Raw genomic sequence first — 14,588 nt, forward strand, 5'->3', positions numbered from 1 at the left:
GGGAAGGTGCTGGGGTGGAGGGGCCAGGCATGGCGTTCCCCAGTGTGGACCTCGGGAAGGTGCTGGAACAGAGGGGCCAGGCATGGCGTTCCCCAGTGCGGACCACGGGAAGGTGCTGAGGCAGAATGCCCAGACAGAGCCTGGCAGAGTGAGCACTGGTGGCTCAGAGAACGGACGGCTGGGACTGGAGAGATGACAGAGACTGCGGCTGGGCAGGACAGTGATCTCCCGGCCAGGGCCACTTGACGGGATCCTGTCTATTCTTTGTTAGAACTGGCTTTGTGCTTTGGACTGGGGGACCCCCCCCCCCGTAGTTAGATAGAAGAAGGGCCAGAGAGCAGAGGCAGAGGGTTCAAACGTGGGGCCAACTGTGGAGGGCCATCTCAGAGACCGTCGGTGGAACCAGGTGATTCATGACATAGGCTGTGGCTTCTGAGTAGTGACGACCTTAGGTGCACAGACGGACTCTGGAGGGAGAAGGTGGAATGCATCCGAGTCATATGGAGTCCAAGGTCCTTGGACATCCAGGCAGGCCCTATAGATTCTCATCTGGTTCTTGACTCCTCAGGTCCCAGGGATGGTGAAAAGAGAAGGTCAGGATGGTTAGATCTGGTCAGTAGACTCTCAGGAGGCCATCTTGCCTAGGCACTTCCACAGTGACAGAAAGGGCGTCATTAGCCTGGGGTTTCTAACAGACAGAGGAGAGGCTGGTGGAAGATGTCCCAGGACACAGGCTAGAGGGGCAGAGCTGGCTAGGACAGCCTGGGGAGCCTGTGCGCTCAGGGCTGCAGGCTGTGCTCCCAGGGCCCAGCAGGCGGTTCTAAAGTTGTGTTTTTTTCCGTAGTCACCCTTCAAACCTGTTAGGGTCCTGTTTGTTTGTTTTTGTTCTTTTCTGTTGGGAAAGCAGTCCCTCTCCAGGGCTCTTCCAGGCCTCTGAGGAGCTGGTTCGAACCTTCCCTACCCTGACTGCTGCCTGCTCAATCCCAGCTCCCACCAGCATGCCTGCCTTGAAAGTGTTCGGGGCCCACAGGCACCCTGCCCTCTCTGCCAGTTCACACTGGAGGAGAGGTCAGAGATCCAGACACGTGCCATTCACCCCATAGGCTTGTGCTCACCCTCTGCAACAGATAAGCTGTGGGCAGGAGGAAGGGCGGTGACCCCTCCCCCACAATCATCCTCTGGGCCTCCTAAAAAGGCCTTAGAAACCCCTAGCCCTGGTCGCTCTTCTGTTGGTTGTTTAATACCTGCCTCCCTCAGGACCATGGTGGGTCTAAACTGTGCTGGGCGGGGACTTTGAGAACAGCGGGTGATGAGGAGGAGGGAAAAGGGAAGGAGGGTATCCTGCTGTTGGTTATACCTCAGTCCCCCTCTATGGTGGCTCCCGGAGGTGTGCAATGACCTCTGCTGGTTCCCACTGTCCTTCGGATTTGATGAGGATGTGTGTGTGTGTGTATGTGTGTGTATGTGTGTGTGTGTATGTGTGTGTGTATGTGTGTGTGTCTGTGTGTATGTCTGTGTGTATGTGTGTATGTCTGTGTGTATGTCTGTGTGTATGTGTGTATGTGTGTGTGTGTATGTGTGTGTGTATGTGTGTGTGTATGTGTATGTGTGTGTGTATGTGTGTATGTGTGTGTGTGTGTGTTGGGGGGTCCTTTTAGCCATTGGAAAGCACACTGGGTTGTATTAGCTCCCTTCTTTGCCTTCCTCAGGGACCAGGGATAATTCCTGGCTGACTGCAACTGTAGCTGAAGAGTAGTGTGGTAGGGTAGGCTGCCCTGCCCTCCAAACTGTTCCCAGCCCAGGAACATGTGTGCCCATTCTTCTAGCCCATCCCTACCAGGCAAGAGGCAAACAGGTCAGCTCTGGTGACCTCTCTGAGGCCCCTGGCTCATCACCCAGAGTCTGAAATGGTAAGGCTTTGTTTAAAAGAGAATGCTGGTTAACCAGGATCATGTCTCGTACTCAAAACACAGGGGTCCTATCTAGTCTGTTTCTTTCTCCTTGGCCTGCACAGGGAGATGGCTCATAGAAGGATACAGCCCTGACAGCCCTGTCCTGGCAGCAAGATGGGGTGGTGGGAGGGAAGGGCTTAGGGCATTCCTCAGCAGGGACAATAAGTACCTGGAGGTGGGAAAGCTGGTTGGGGGCAGGAGAGAGGGCTTTTGAGCTGGAAAAGTGACTAAGTCAGGCCTGACAGCCTCAGGGCAGCCCCAGAGAGTAGAGCCCTGATCTACTGAGGTGGACACAGGTTGTGGGGCCTGGCAGAGTTATCCCCAAAGGCAGCCAGGTCACAGAAGGCACTGGCAGGTCCCCAAGTTCCTGGGGAGGTCTGAGTTCGATTGACATTGGCAGCGTTGTGTGCTGTCCAGCTTCAGGCTCCTCAGAGTGTGGGGAGGGGACTGGGGGTCACCCTGGCCTCCAGCTTCAGGCTCCTCAGAGTGTGGGGAGTGGGTCTGGGAGTCTCCCTGACCTCCAGCTTCAGGCTCTTCAGAGTGTGGGGAGGGGGTCTGGGGGTCACCCTGGCCTCCCAGGGTTGTAGACAGACTGTTTGATCAGTGAGTGTGCAAATTGGGATTTTATGGATTGCTTAGTCACTGCTGGAGTCGAGGCCCCCAAATTCCTCTGAGCCCCAGAATGTAGAGCCTCTTCCTGGGAGTTCCCCAAAGGCCCCGCCTTCCTGCTGTGGCTCTTCCCGAGGCCCCAGGCTTTGTCAGTGGAGGCCAGAGCGGTTCAAATGTGCTAATACACTCCCTGGGGACAGTTGGACAGTGGGACTTACTTGTCAGAGCTGTGATTGGTCAAAGACCTTGAGAGGGGGTTTGTAGAAGCAGCTGTGTGTGTGTGTGTGTGTGTGTGTGTGTGTGTGTGTGTGTATGTGTGTGTGTGTGTGTGTGTGTGTGAGGGGGTTGGGGAATGTCCACCCTGCTCAGACCACTGAACAGAGACAAAGGATATTCAGCTAGCCTGGAACAAGGATTAAGCTCAGAACAAGGTCTGCCTTTACCTGGTTCAGATGATGAGGGAGCCCACTTTACAGCTCCACCTGGTGGAGGCTAGTGAGTGTGCGTGTGTGTGTGTGTGTGTGTGTCCATGTGAAGGGCGGGACTGGGTTGCATCTGTTGGAATAATCCAGCTAAGATTATCTTCCCCTAAGAGTTTCCATAGCTTCTCCCCACTCCCTCACTCTCTGGTGGAGATTAACATCAGCCCAAGCAAGGCCGGGCATGGACTGCAGGCCTCAGGGGACACAGCTGTGACCCCCAGACTCTGTTGTCATTTGGCAGTGCTTTCACTGTGGTCACATTTCTCCCCCTCTGCCGGCCCCCATCTGTCCTTGGGCTTGGATGAGGATGAGGATGGTGAGCAGGGTGGGGGAGGGGAGCACAGCCAGCCTAAGGGCCAGATGACAAACTGCCCTGTCCTACCTTGTGTCCTGCTCTTCGGTCTGCCCCTTCTCTTCTTGGGCAGACCAGACAGGCTGGGGGAGGGGCTACCCCCGTGGGGGTGAGGTCATCTCAGGGAAGCTGCAGTCCAGAGCGATTGCCAAATCACCAGGGAGGCTGAAGGGACAGCCTGTGTCCTGAGGAAGGCCACCTGAGGCCTGAGGAGCCGCCTGCTACAATGGTCCCAACAAAGCTCAGGCTACAGAACAGAGCAGTCTGGTCCAGAACGTTCCTTGGTGATGTCCTGTATGGAGCTGATATCATACATGACTGTCGAGTGCTTGGAATGTAGCCAGTGCTGTTGGGGAACACACTGTAATTTTATTACGTTTTAATGGATTTAAATATAAACAGTTCCCTGTGGCTAGTGGCTGCTTTTTGGATAGTGTGGGGCACTAAATGAAGTGCTTGGGAACAGATGGCATCCCTGCCTCGTTCTGGCTGGGTGGCGAGGCAGGACCCTTCCTGTCACATAGTACTCCTGGGGCACCACGTGGATATGCTTTATGTGTTCTCTGTGACTAGAGACCCTGCATGGATCAAACAGCCAGAGCAGGAAAGGGTTGGCCATAAACCTCTAGATGTGGGAGGCTGGAGGGACTTCAGTGGGTTGCCAGCCTGACCAGGCTTCCTGGAGGAGGGGGTAGGATGAAATTAGACTGGACGGAGTGGGCAGCCAGGGCATGGGCAGGTGGCTGGGCCTTGGAGCCTAGGCCTGGAGACTCAGTGACAATGATCCTGAGCAAGGCCACCAGGACCAAGGCTGGAGCAGGGAGCAGGGAGAAGGGCTGGAAGCATGGGCTGAGTCACACTGCTCTTAACAACGGTTACAACCTTGGGAGAGTCCTGTCCCCATTCTCCATACAATAGAAGAGCAGAGACTCTGTTGGTGGGCACTGAGAAGGAAGGGCCGATGATAGCTTAAAGTTCTGCAAATCCTACCAGCCCAGGAAAAGTGGAAGGCTTACTCCTCAAGGGTGCCAGCCCCTGGCCCGGCCTCTTAACAGGACAACAGATGGTCACAGCTTGGCTGTGGCCCTGACCGAGGATACAGACAGAGATTTTTTGCTGCCCCCCTCCCCCCCAGTTCGAATGTGTGCACACATGGCCCAGATGGGGGCCACTTGGCCAGTGTTGCTCAGGCTGACCTCCTGCTGTTTGGCATTTGACATATGAGGAGACCAGGGGCAGTACTCCCCACACCCCCACCCTGAAGAGGAGCCAGGCTGGCGGGGAGGCCTCACTACCTCCAGGAAGCAGGGTCCCAAGGGCCCTGATCTCTTTACCATGTGTCCATGGCCTTTGATGGGAATTCCATTGCCCCCTTTGTCTTCCCTTGGAAGTCTGTGGGAGGGGAACAGAAGAGAGATGGGAGAAACAAGGCTGGTGGGTCCCAGGGACCTGGGATGAATGGATGCCTTTGGGCTCTAGTCTTCGCTTGACATCTACCACCCCCACCCACCCATCCATCCATTCACCCACCCATCCGTCCGTCCATCCATCCATCCATCCATCCATCCATCCATCCATCCATCCTAAAACCTATCAAGAACTTGCTGTGTGCCAGGCACTGTCTTAGCTGCTCGGGAAAGAACAGTGAAGAACAAAAACTCCCTGTTCTCGTGGGGCTTTTTAGTGGTTCCTCAGAGGAAAGCAACAGATAGCTCATATAGGACGAACGCTATCATATAGCGTTCATATCATATAGACTATCAGGATGAGGGGACAGTATGTGAAGTGAGATGACAGCTGAGCCGTGAGGGTGCTCCCAGCACCACTGTGGGGAGAATGAGTACCTTCGGGTGAGGGTGAGGACAGGCAAGGTGCAGGACTTAAGGGAACAGACCTGTGAGGAGTGGGAGCCATCCAAACTTAAGGGTAAAAGGACCGGGGTGATGGCTCAGCCATGCAATTGTGAGGACCTGCGTTCCATTCCCCACAAAAGAGCCAGATGCATTAGTGCAGAGAGGAATCCCAGCCCAGGGAGGCGGATGGATGCTGAAAGCTCATTGGCCAGCTACCTTAGCCAAATCAACCAGCTTTAGATTCATCAAGAGATGCTGTCTCAAAAAGTAAGGTGGAGAGCAATTGAGGGAGACACTCAACATCAGCCTCTGGCCTCCACACACACAAACATACACACGTGCTCACCTCGCGCGCACACACACAAATCAAAGAAGACAAAAAGCTTTTCTGGAGAAATGACACAAGCAGACTCATTTCCAAGCTTCTCGACGGCTAGAGGAGCTCAGAGTAGGCGCAGTGTGGTCTCGGGGCCGAGGGGGAGATGTCTAGGGGGGTGCTGGAAAGGGTTGTCATCTGCACACATCCTGAAGCCAGAGCCAGCTGGTGCGGTGTGAAGGAGTGGCTGATGACGGGTGGCATCTGCCCGAGCGATCTGAAGCGAGCTCAGAGTGTGTGGGATGGGGTGGTAGCCAGAGTTTGATCTAGAGACATGTTTTTGTTTTTGTCTTGGCGTTTTGAGGCAAAGTTTCTTGCAGGCTGGCTTCAAACTCCTGATTTTGGTGAGGAATTCCTGAAGCTCCTGCCTCCAGGTTCCAAGTGCCGACATTACACAGGGGCATGCTACCATGCTCAGCTTTGAGTTTGAGCCGTGTTCATGGTGGCAGCTGGACTGGAGGCCACATGTGTCAGCCATGGTGGAGTACAGTTAGGAAACCAAGGTAGCAAGACCCTCTTAGGTAGCATCTACACACACGTGATGGTCAAGTTTTTGAGCCTGGCTGTGATCATCCAAAGACCTGTGTGGAGAGAGAAGTCAGAGCCCAGGCCTGTGATTGTGTGGAGGCTGGCGAGTGGCCCCGGGGGGGGGGGCAGCTGGAGAGATTCTGGCCTGGCGTCTAGGTCAGCAGAGATGGATGAGGATACCAGTGAGTGGAGTGCTGGGCCTGAACACAGAGCTGGACCAGTTTGAGGATGAAACGGGAGGAGAGGCATCAGAAATTCTAATCTGGGCAACTTTCAAGCAGTTGGTTCTGGAAAAGTCTTAAAAAGCAGGCACAGAGAAATCAGAGCTTATTCCACTGGGAAAAATCACAGCCTATTGTGGGCTGATGAGGACACAGTGGAGAGGAGGAAATAGTCCTGCAGGAGTGGAGAGAAACCGGGGCAATGCCACCAGGTGTTAAGAGGAGGATCAGGGCCCAAGAGGAAGCCCATACACCACTCATCAGCCCCTTGGCCCTGGGTTCTTGTGGCCATGCAGACTTTATCCAGCCTCCCCAAGGAGGTAAGGGGTTAGCAGTGGGGGGCCTGGGAAGACTTGGGGCTCACCGTGGACCCTGATGGGCCTGGAAGACTTAGTAAGAGACAGGACGTGGCAGGTGTTTTGAGTGAGCTGGCTGATTTTTCTAGATATCTTGGGAGGAATGGTGGCTTGCATTGTCTTATTAGGTTGGTGCCCCTCAGCAAGAGAGGCCTGTGCTCTTCACAGGCAATCACCAGAGGATAAGCAACACGGATATAGGCAAATAGAGAATCGGTCCAGAAAACAGCTTTGCGAGCGGACACTCCTCACACTTTCCTTCATGTCTGCCAGCCCTGTGCCTGTTTCTTGTACCCCTCTGCAGCGCCATGATCTTTACTGTGGCTCTGAGCCAGGAGAATAGCTAGGAACATCTGGGGAGGGCAGCCCTTGCTCCCCTGCTCCCTCAGGACACTGCTCCTCAGTTGGCACATGAACCTTGCCACAGGGAACACGGTGGTTCCGAAGGAAGAGACGTCCCCTTCTAGGGTGGGCCACACCTCAGTGGTATTGCTCTAGCCTTGTCTGCTTCCGTAGGTGGAGGGGACGAAATGAGAGGGCTGGACACTGCGTACAGCTCAGCACACTTCTTCCTTTTTTTCTTATCTTGGGCCTGGAGTCTGTGCCAAGGCTCCAATCTTTGCAGACCCATTTTGGGTGGTGTCCATAGCCCCAGATATAGCCTTGGCTGTCTCTGAGCTTCCAGAATAAATCTCTTCTTCTTCCCCCGCCCCATCCCTTTCTTTGCTATTCAAACAAACAGAAAACCAACCTGGCAGGGCTGGAGAGATGACTCAGTGGTTAAGAACATATATTACTGTTACAGAGGGCCTAAGATTGGTTCCTGTACAAGGCTTTTTCTTTTGGGTCACCAACCAGCTCCCAAATCACGATGCTAGTTTTGAATGTTTGGCTTTAGCTTACCTCTTTTCTGGCTAGCTCTTTGAAATGAAATTAACCTGTTTCTCTTCATCTACCTTTTGCCTTTCTGCTTATTACTTTTCTTACTTCTGTATACCTACCTTACTTTCACTGCTTATATTGTCTGTCTGTCTGGCAATAGTTGCCTGGCTTCTTGTCCCAGGTGTCTCTTCCTTCTCCTTCTTCTCTCCAGCCTAGGTTCCTCCTCCTCTGCCCGTCAGCCCCACCTATCCTTTCTCTGCCTACCTGTTGGCTGTTCAGCTCTTTAGTAGACCAGTCAAGTGCCTTAGGCTGGCAAGGTGAAACAAATGTAACAACACATCTTTACACAGTTAAGGCAATATTCTGCAGCATAAACAAATGTAATACATCTTTGCCTGGTTAAGATAACTGCAACAGGTCCCTGGTACCCATGTTGGGTGGTCTGGCGCTAGGGGTATTATGCCCTCTTCTGGTACTTGCATTCATGTGCACATAGCCCCACAAAGAAACACACTCTCACACACAATTTTAAAAAAAAATTTTTTTTTGAGACAGAGTTTCTCTATAGCTTTGGAGCCTGTCTTGGAACTAGCTCTTGTAGGCCAGGGTGCCTCGAACTCATAGAGATTTACCTGCCTCTGTCTCCAGAGTGCTGGGGTTAATGGTGTGTGCCACCACTGCCTGGTCAATTTAAAAATCTTTTAAAAATTCTTAATAAGGGGCTAGAGAGATAAGTCAGCAGTTAAAAAATACTGCTTTTCCAGAGGACCTGGATTCAATCCCCAGCACCCACATGGCAGCTCACAGCCATTTGTAGCTCCAGGTCCAGGAGATGCAGCGCCCTCTTCTGGCCTCTTTGGCACTAGGTAAACACTTGGTGCAAAGTAGGTAAAACACCCATTTTACACTGAACAAAACAAAACAAAAAACTCCATCAACTTTATCTGTAAGTTCCATTAGCACCGAAAAACTCAAGTTACCAGAGCTTTAATAATAGTGATTTTTTAACCTAATTTTTAATTGATAACAAAAACTTGAATGTTTTCAATGAAAGGTTAAGTCCCACAGTTCTGCACATTGCTCCACATGGTTATTTGTGGTGAGAACACTTAGTTTGTGGCAGTTTTAAGTACACAGTGCTATGTTCACTGCAGTCATTGGGCTGGACACAGCCCTTGCCCCGCCCTCCTAACTCAAATGCTGGGTTTTTTTGGTCATCCCTCCCCATTCCTTCTTCCTCCTTTGTGGTTTCCTCCCTTTCTTCCTGACCACACTCAGCTTATCAAAGCTGTAAACTTGGGTCACAGTTTGACCCAGTTCTGCCTGTCTATCAGCTGGCACACGGTTGGCGACACTCTGAAAGTGTCGAAAGGCTACAAGATAGTATGCTTAGTGAATATGGACCATGGTCGCTTTTCTGGCAACTTCTGCTAATTCCTAGACCTGCACTGAGCCCCAGCCATACCAGGTTCTGTGGCAGGCCCCCAGAGCATCCCCTAAGCAGAAGGGTCCCTCTGTCCTGGGGCCTATTCTCTCGCCTGGAGCATCAGAGAGAGGTTTCTGTGTGGTAACTGCAAGGACGGGGCAAGTGCCCAGTCTCCAGGTCCCCATGTCTCTGTCTTTCCTTCTTTTTCCAATGGCTGGGGGTTGGCATGAGGGGCAGGGTCCAGAGCAGTGAGGCTTGTTCAGGCTCTTCCAGGGACTGAGGACCCCTGGGACCTGAGTTGTAAGCAGCAGACAAAAAGCCTATGACAAAAGGCCTGTGGGAGCCTGCGTGAATAGATTAATGAGATCTCCATACCGAGGCCCCACAATGAGATTCTCCACTTGGTCCTTTTGTCCCAGGCTGAGATAATGGAGCTGGAGGAGGCTTGCCCAGAAAGGAGCATGAGCCCTCCTCCACTACAGCTGAGTGGGGGCCAGATGCCCCTTCTCTACTATGCCCCCCCCCCCCCTGTGGGTAATGGAATCTGGAATCAGAATTTCTGAGGTCTTAAGGGGCTTCTGGGAACGGAGAGAGGTGTTGACATTGTGTGAGTGCTTTCCCCATCTGACTTGAAACCGTGCAGCCTAACTTCTGAGAACCCTAGGATTGCAGTGAAATGTCTGGGCTTCTCCTGTGGAACCGATAGTTACTGACAGAGTGTAAAGAATAGCGAGGTGGGGTGTCTGGCTGGTGGCCACACAGTGACAGCGTGGGGTCAGCTGCTTACGCTGTCAAAGTACAGGGATGGTTGGGCACTCTTAGGCAGGGAGGCAGTGCAGCACTAAGGCTGGTTGTGAAGGCTGAATCAATCTTTGCAATCCCAGGCTTCCTCCAATGAGAAGTGGGGCTGTAGGAGAAATTATTTTTACATTCAGTAGTTCTGTAACCGCTGTGCCGTGTGCCGTGTGTGTGTGTGTGTGTGTAGTTCAGAGTCCCAGCTACCACTAGGGCAAGCCACAAAACCCAAACTAAGCACTGTTTGCCAGCTCTGGTCCACACGCTGTTGTGTGTGACTGCGTATCCAGAGGGAAAGGGACAGCTTTCTCTGGGCTGCTTGGCCAGAGGATACAAATCCCCATGAGGTACGAAGACCAAATCCACAGTTCTGGAAGACAGCTATATCTACAGGAAAATATGGGAGCCGTTTTCTTAGACCAACAGGAGCCAGCACTATGACTCTCAGGCAAAGCATTGAAGGGCTTGGAGGTGGGCACTGCAGGAAGATGCCGAGGGCCAGAGTTCGACTCCTATCTGTTGTGCATCTCTGTCTCGTGTAGGTTGGAGCGCCAACATGGGGGAAGCACAGAGGGGTCTATGAAGTGGTGGGAGGACCATCCTGTTCTGTCCTGCTGGCAGGGTCTTCCAGTCAGCTCCTTGCCCCAGCCCCCAGGTCACCAAGCCGGAGAGGGGTACTACCTGGGGCCTATCGTTTGTTCCGCCTTTCAGCGTCATTGTAAATCCTCCATCCTCTAGCTGTTATGTATTATGCCCTTTAATCTGGAGAAAATGAGGTTCCATAAGGTTGGGTAGTCTGCTCAGGATCCCCTGTCAGTGTCTAGATGTGACTTTGAAACAGGTCTGCCTGATTCAGGGCTCTGCTCTTGCCCAGGTCCTGGTGTTCCTCACCCTTGGCTCTGCCAACCCTGGAACTATAGATAGGATAGAGTGAGTTGGAAGTGGGGAGGTTGGCTGTGTGGGGGTGTTAAGGGCTGGTAGGGAGCAGGGAGTTAGTGATCGCTATCCATACGAAGGCCAGGCTGGTGTGGCTCGGTCTGGGAGGAAGCTCCTGGAACTACTCTTGCTGGGGACCTGTACTCTCAAGTGCACACGGACCTAAAGCTGTACACACTCCTGCAGTCTGCTGTGTCTCCGGGATCCTTTTCGCTACCACTTTCAACCTGAAAGCAGATCCTGGAGCCTGGCCTCCCTCCCTTTTCTGTTTGGGCCCAGGCCTCAGACTAGATTCAGACTCAGACCAGATCCTTTCCATCTCCAGGCTCGAGGGAAGTGCAATGTTCCAGTATTCAGCAAAGCCCAAGTTGCCAGAGACGTGGCTCCTTGCCTACCTGCTAGCCTAGAGGACATGTGGCAGATCATGTTCACCACACGTAGGCAGCAGTCCCCAAAAGAAGGGGAGCGGAGCAAGGCTGGCAGTTAGTGGGGACCCAGGGCTAAGGGAGGCCATCTTGGATTTGTGAAGAGAGTTACGTTCCCAATGGGAGGAACTTGTGCACAGCACTTAGGTTGGACTGATTGTTGGCTCAGGATGGGGATCTATCTGCAGCTGAGGTGGATAGACCACCAGGCCTTTGGCCTACAAGGTGTATATAGCTGCAGGCAAGGGGGAAAACGGGGGCAGTGGCTTCATTTTTCTTTTTTCCTGGCTAAAATGGAAAAAAAAAAAGATCTAAAGTATCTGAGGAGACAGGCCAGTGATTAAGAAGTATGGGGTGATACCAGGCATCGGTCTCCGCCACAGAGGGCTGATTTCTGCAGAAGAGAGCGGGAGTCAGGCTGGGAGGGCAGGTCAGAGTGTCCAATGAGTGACTCCCCGTGGTACCTGGTGAGGACTTAGTCAAGATTGCCTGGCAAGGGAGAAGGAAGCTCACGGGGACAAGTCCAGGCCCAGACCTATTGTGCCCTATAGGGTCAGTGCACTCAAGGGAGACACAGTCCTCAAGTGTTCTCTGTATTGAGAATCTGGGAGCCAGGGCACAGGTGATAGGAAGTGGGTAAGTTGTGACTTGGTGTTCCAGAAAACTGCCCCTCTGTCACCAGGTAATGGCTCTCATCTTTGAAAACCCTCAGCAGGAGCTGGGACTCGGAACACACATCCCCCACCTCTATGTTTGTTCTTCCTTCCAGGTGCTGGAACCTTCCAGAACTATTACCCTCCTTTCAGGTACTAGTGCATAGCTCATGCTTTTTCTAGGTGGACCAGCAGGCCCTCTGGCTACAAGGTTGACAGAGATGTAGATAAAAGTGAAAATGGGGCCCATTTCATTTTCCAAGAATAACCAGCCGCTGCCAGTATGGTGGCTGTGCACAACCAGAGGAAACACTGCTTTCAGCCTCCCGCACACACACACCGTCACGACTCTAGAAACTGCATTTCTCGGTCCTCTCTATAGGCTCAGTGTGTAGTTCTGTAGGTGTACACAGTACAAGAGCCTGGTACAGCTCTGTAAGTTGTGATATGTCTCCAGCAGGTGGCAGTACAGTGCGCCAAGGAGGCCGGCCGTGGTTTGTTTCGCTTTGCACTGCTAAAGCTGGTGTTAAACTCCAGGGCTCCTTCTGAGAGCAAAGAATGCAGGTGCGTCCAGCTAGCCTTGGCGTTCTGAGTGTACTATTTCTGTCATCTGGGATGCACTGCTCCCTGTGACTGTTCAAGATGCCACAGAGACACTAGCTCTTCTGTGAGTCCTCAGCCAGGAGAGGCATGTTCTCCTGAGCTCCAGGGCCTCAGGCAAGCCCCTCTATTACTTCACAAAGGATGGTATTTACTTGACTTCTTCCTGGCTGGCTGAGCCATCTTAGCCATCCTTATTTGCTCAATACAGTTTTTGCAGAGAAGTTAGAAGCAATGCTCCATAGTGTTTACCTGGCCTACAGGAGCCTTGAGTTCAGTCCCCTGTGTATCAATGTGTGCGTGCTCTCTCTCCCCCCTCCTCTCGCTCTCTCACGCGCACACACGTGCGCGCACACACACACCAATACAAAGTTTGCTGATGGAAGAACCTGCGCTTTTATAAATCCATCAAAAGCTTGGGCTGTCTGGGTATGCCATGGGCTCACTTCATTTAGTCTTTGAAATTTTACTGTTGGGCTAGGCTGGCTTACGGGAGCCGCGTGGCAAGACAAAACTGTTCCTCAGGCTCTGAATCTCTTACTACTTCAGGATTCACTCCTTGATGGGTGTCAGAGGACAGTTTAGGGAACGGCCTTGGACTGTTTTTGCTGTTGATGGCACAGAGACACTGTGATAGCTCACAGACCCACTCTGTGGTCCCACATACCAAAAACTTGTTCCTTTTGAGAACTGGTATTTTGCAAAGTGAGTGTGATCGTACCTCCCTCTTTATTTGGTGACTGGGATGCACAGAACAAATTAGTGTTCACTTTTTAAACCCCTCCAGTGCTGATCCCAGGTCCCTGAGCATGGCAGGCAGGTACTTAGCCAGCCCTGGGATGCCGCTGAAAGTCACCTGCGTGCTCCATATTACCCCATGCGCTTCAGCAAACTATCTGCCCGTCCCACACAATGTTTGTAAGGTGAACAGGCATGTTCTAGTTGGCAGGGTTCTAGTTTCTTTAGGCAGAGGCCCAAAGAAATCAAATAGCAAGGAAATAAGTGTTGTTGGGTTAGCCACTGTGGTTTACAGGGTGGATGGGCAGGATCACACTCCAGGGCACTTCTGACCTCAGGCTCAAAGTGGACTTTGGGTTTCAGTGAAGTCCAAGGTGAACAGAGAATCTTGGAATGCCAACTTATTGGGTCTCCTTGCCAGGAGCTCTGGGCCTGTCTTACTAATCCTTACAAACTCTGACCCCCCTGCTGTGGCCCGCACATAGTGGGTGAACGGCAAGTATTGCTCACTCTCCAGTCTCATGGTTTAGCTCTTCCAGTCTGGCCCTTTCCTCTGCTGGGTCCCAGTAATGAGCTTTGTTCCCTAGGAGGCACAGTTGCTGTGGGGAAGATTGCTGTTGTCCGACATGTGCAGTTAGGGCTAACCATGGCACTTCTGGATTCCTCTTGGTGCCAAGAAAACTATTTCAAACAAATAAACAAACAAACAGGCAAGCAAACAAAAGGTCCAGAAGGTTGGGAGGGAGAGCCTGTCATCATCTAAGTCTGGGGACTGTCAGTGGGTCCCCAGAGCCGCTGCAGGAGCTGACCAGTCACTGCTCTTCTTGCCTGCAGTTCTGACGAAGATGCACTGGACACCAGAACACGCCCAGCCCCTCAACCAGTGGCCAGAGCAGCACCTGGACGTCTCCTCCACTACCCCATCGCCGGCCCACAAGTTGGAGATGCCTCCAGGGGGTCGCCAGCGCTGCCACTATGCTTGGGCACACGATGACATCTCCGCCCTCACTGCCTCCAACCTCCTCAAGCGCTACGCTGAGAAGTACTCCGGAGTCCTGGACTCGCCCTACGAGCGCCCGGGCCTGGCCAGCTACAGTGACACCGCCTTCCTCAACGGTGCCAAAGGGGACCCGGAGCCCTGGCCCGGGCCGGAGCCACCTTACCCGTTGGGCTCGCTCCACGAAGGCCTCCCGGGAGCCAAGTCGGCCGGGGGGGGTGGGTCCGCGGGCCTCGGGGGCTCCCCGGTGGTAGCGGGGAACCTGGCTGAGCCGTTGTATACAGGCAATGCTTGCGGGCCCCCGTCGGGGGCCACCGAGTACCCGACGAGCTACGGGGGCGGGTACCTGGCACCCGGCTACTGCGCGCAGACGAGCGCCGCGCTGGCCCCGCCGCCCCCGGCCGCGC

At 53.2% G+C, this 14,588-nt stretch overlaps 1 protein-coding gene across 1 annotated transcript in view; it reads left to right on the top strand.

The window, feature by feature from the left end:
• The window catches only part of Fignl2 (fidgetin like 2), a 26,906-nt gene that overhangs the window by 9,093 nt on the left and 3,225 nt on the right, over positions 1-14,588 (top strand). Inside the window, exon 2 of the mRNA XM_026782659.1 lies at positions 14,019-14,586. Within this exon, the coding sequence (XP_026638460.1) occupies positions 14,030-14,586 (557 nt within the window). The 5' untranslated portion in view covers positions 14,019-14,029. The remainder of the gene's footprint in view (positions 1-14,018; positions 14,587-14,588) is intronic.

Source organism: Microtus ochrogaster, chromosome 15 (genome assembly GCF_000317375.1).
Source record: "Microtus ochrogaster isolate Prairie Vole_2 chromosome 15, MicOch1.0, whole genome shotgun sequence".
Taxonomy (NCBI): domain Eukaryota; kingdom Metazoa; phylum Chordata; class Mammalia; order Rodentia; family Cricetidae; genus Microtus; species Microtus ochrogaster.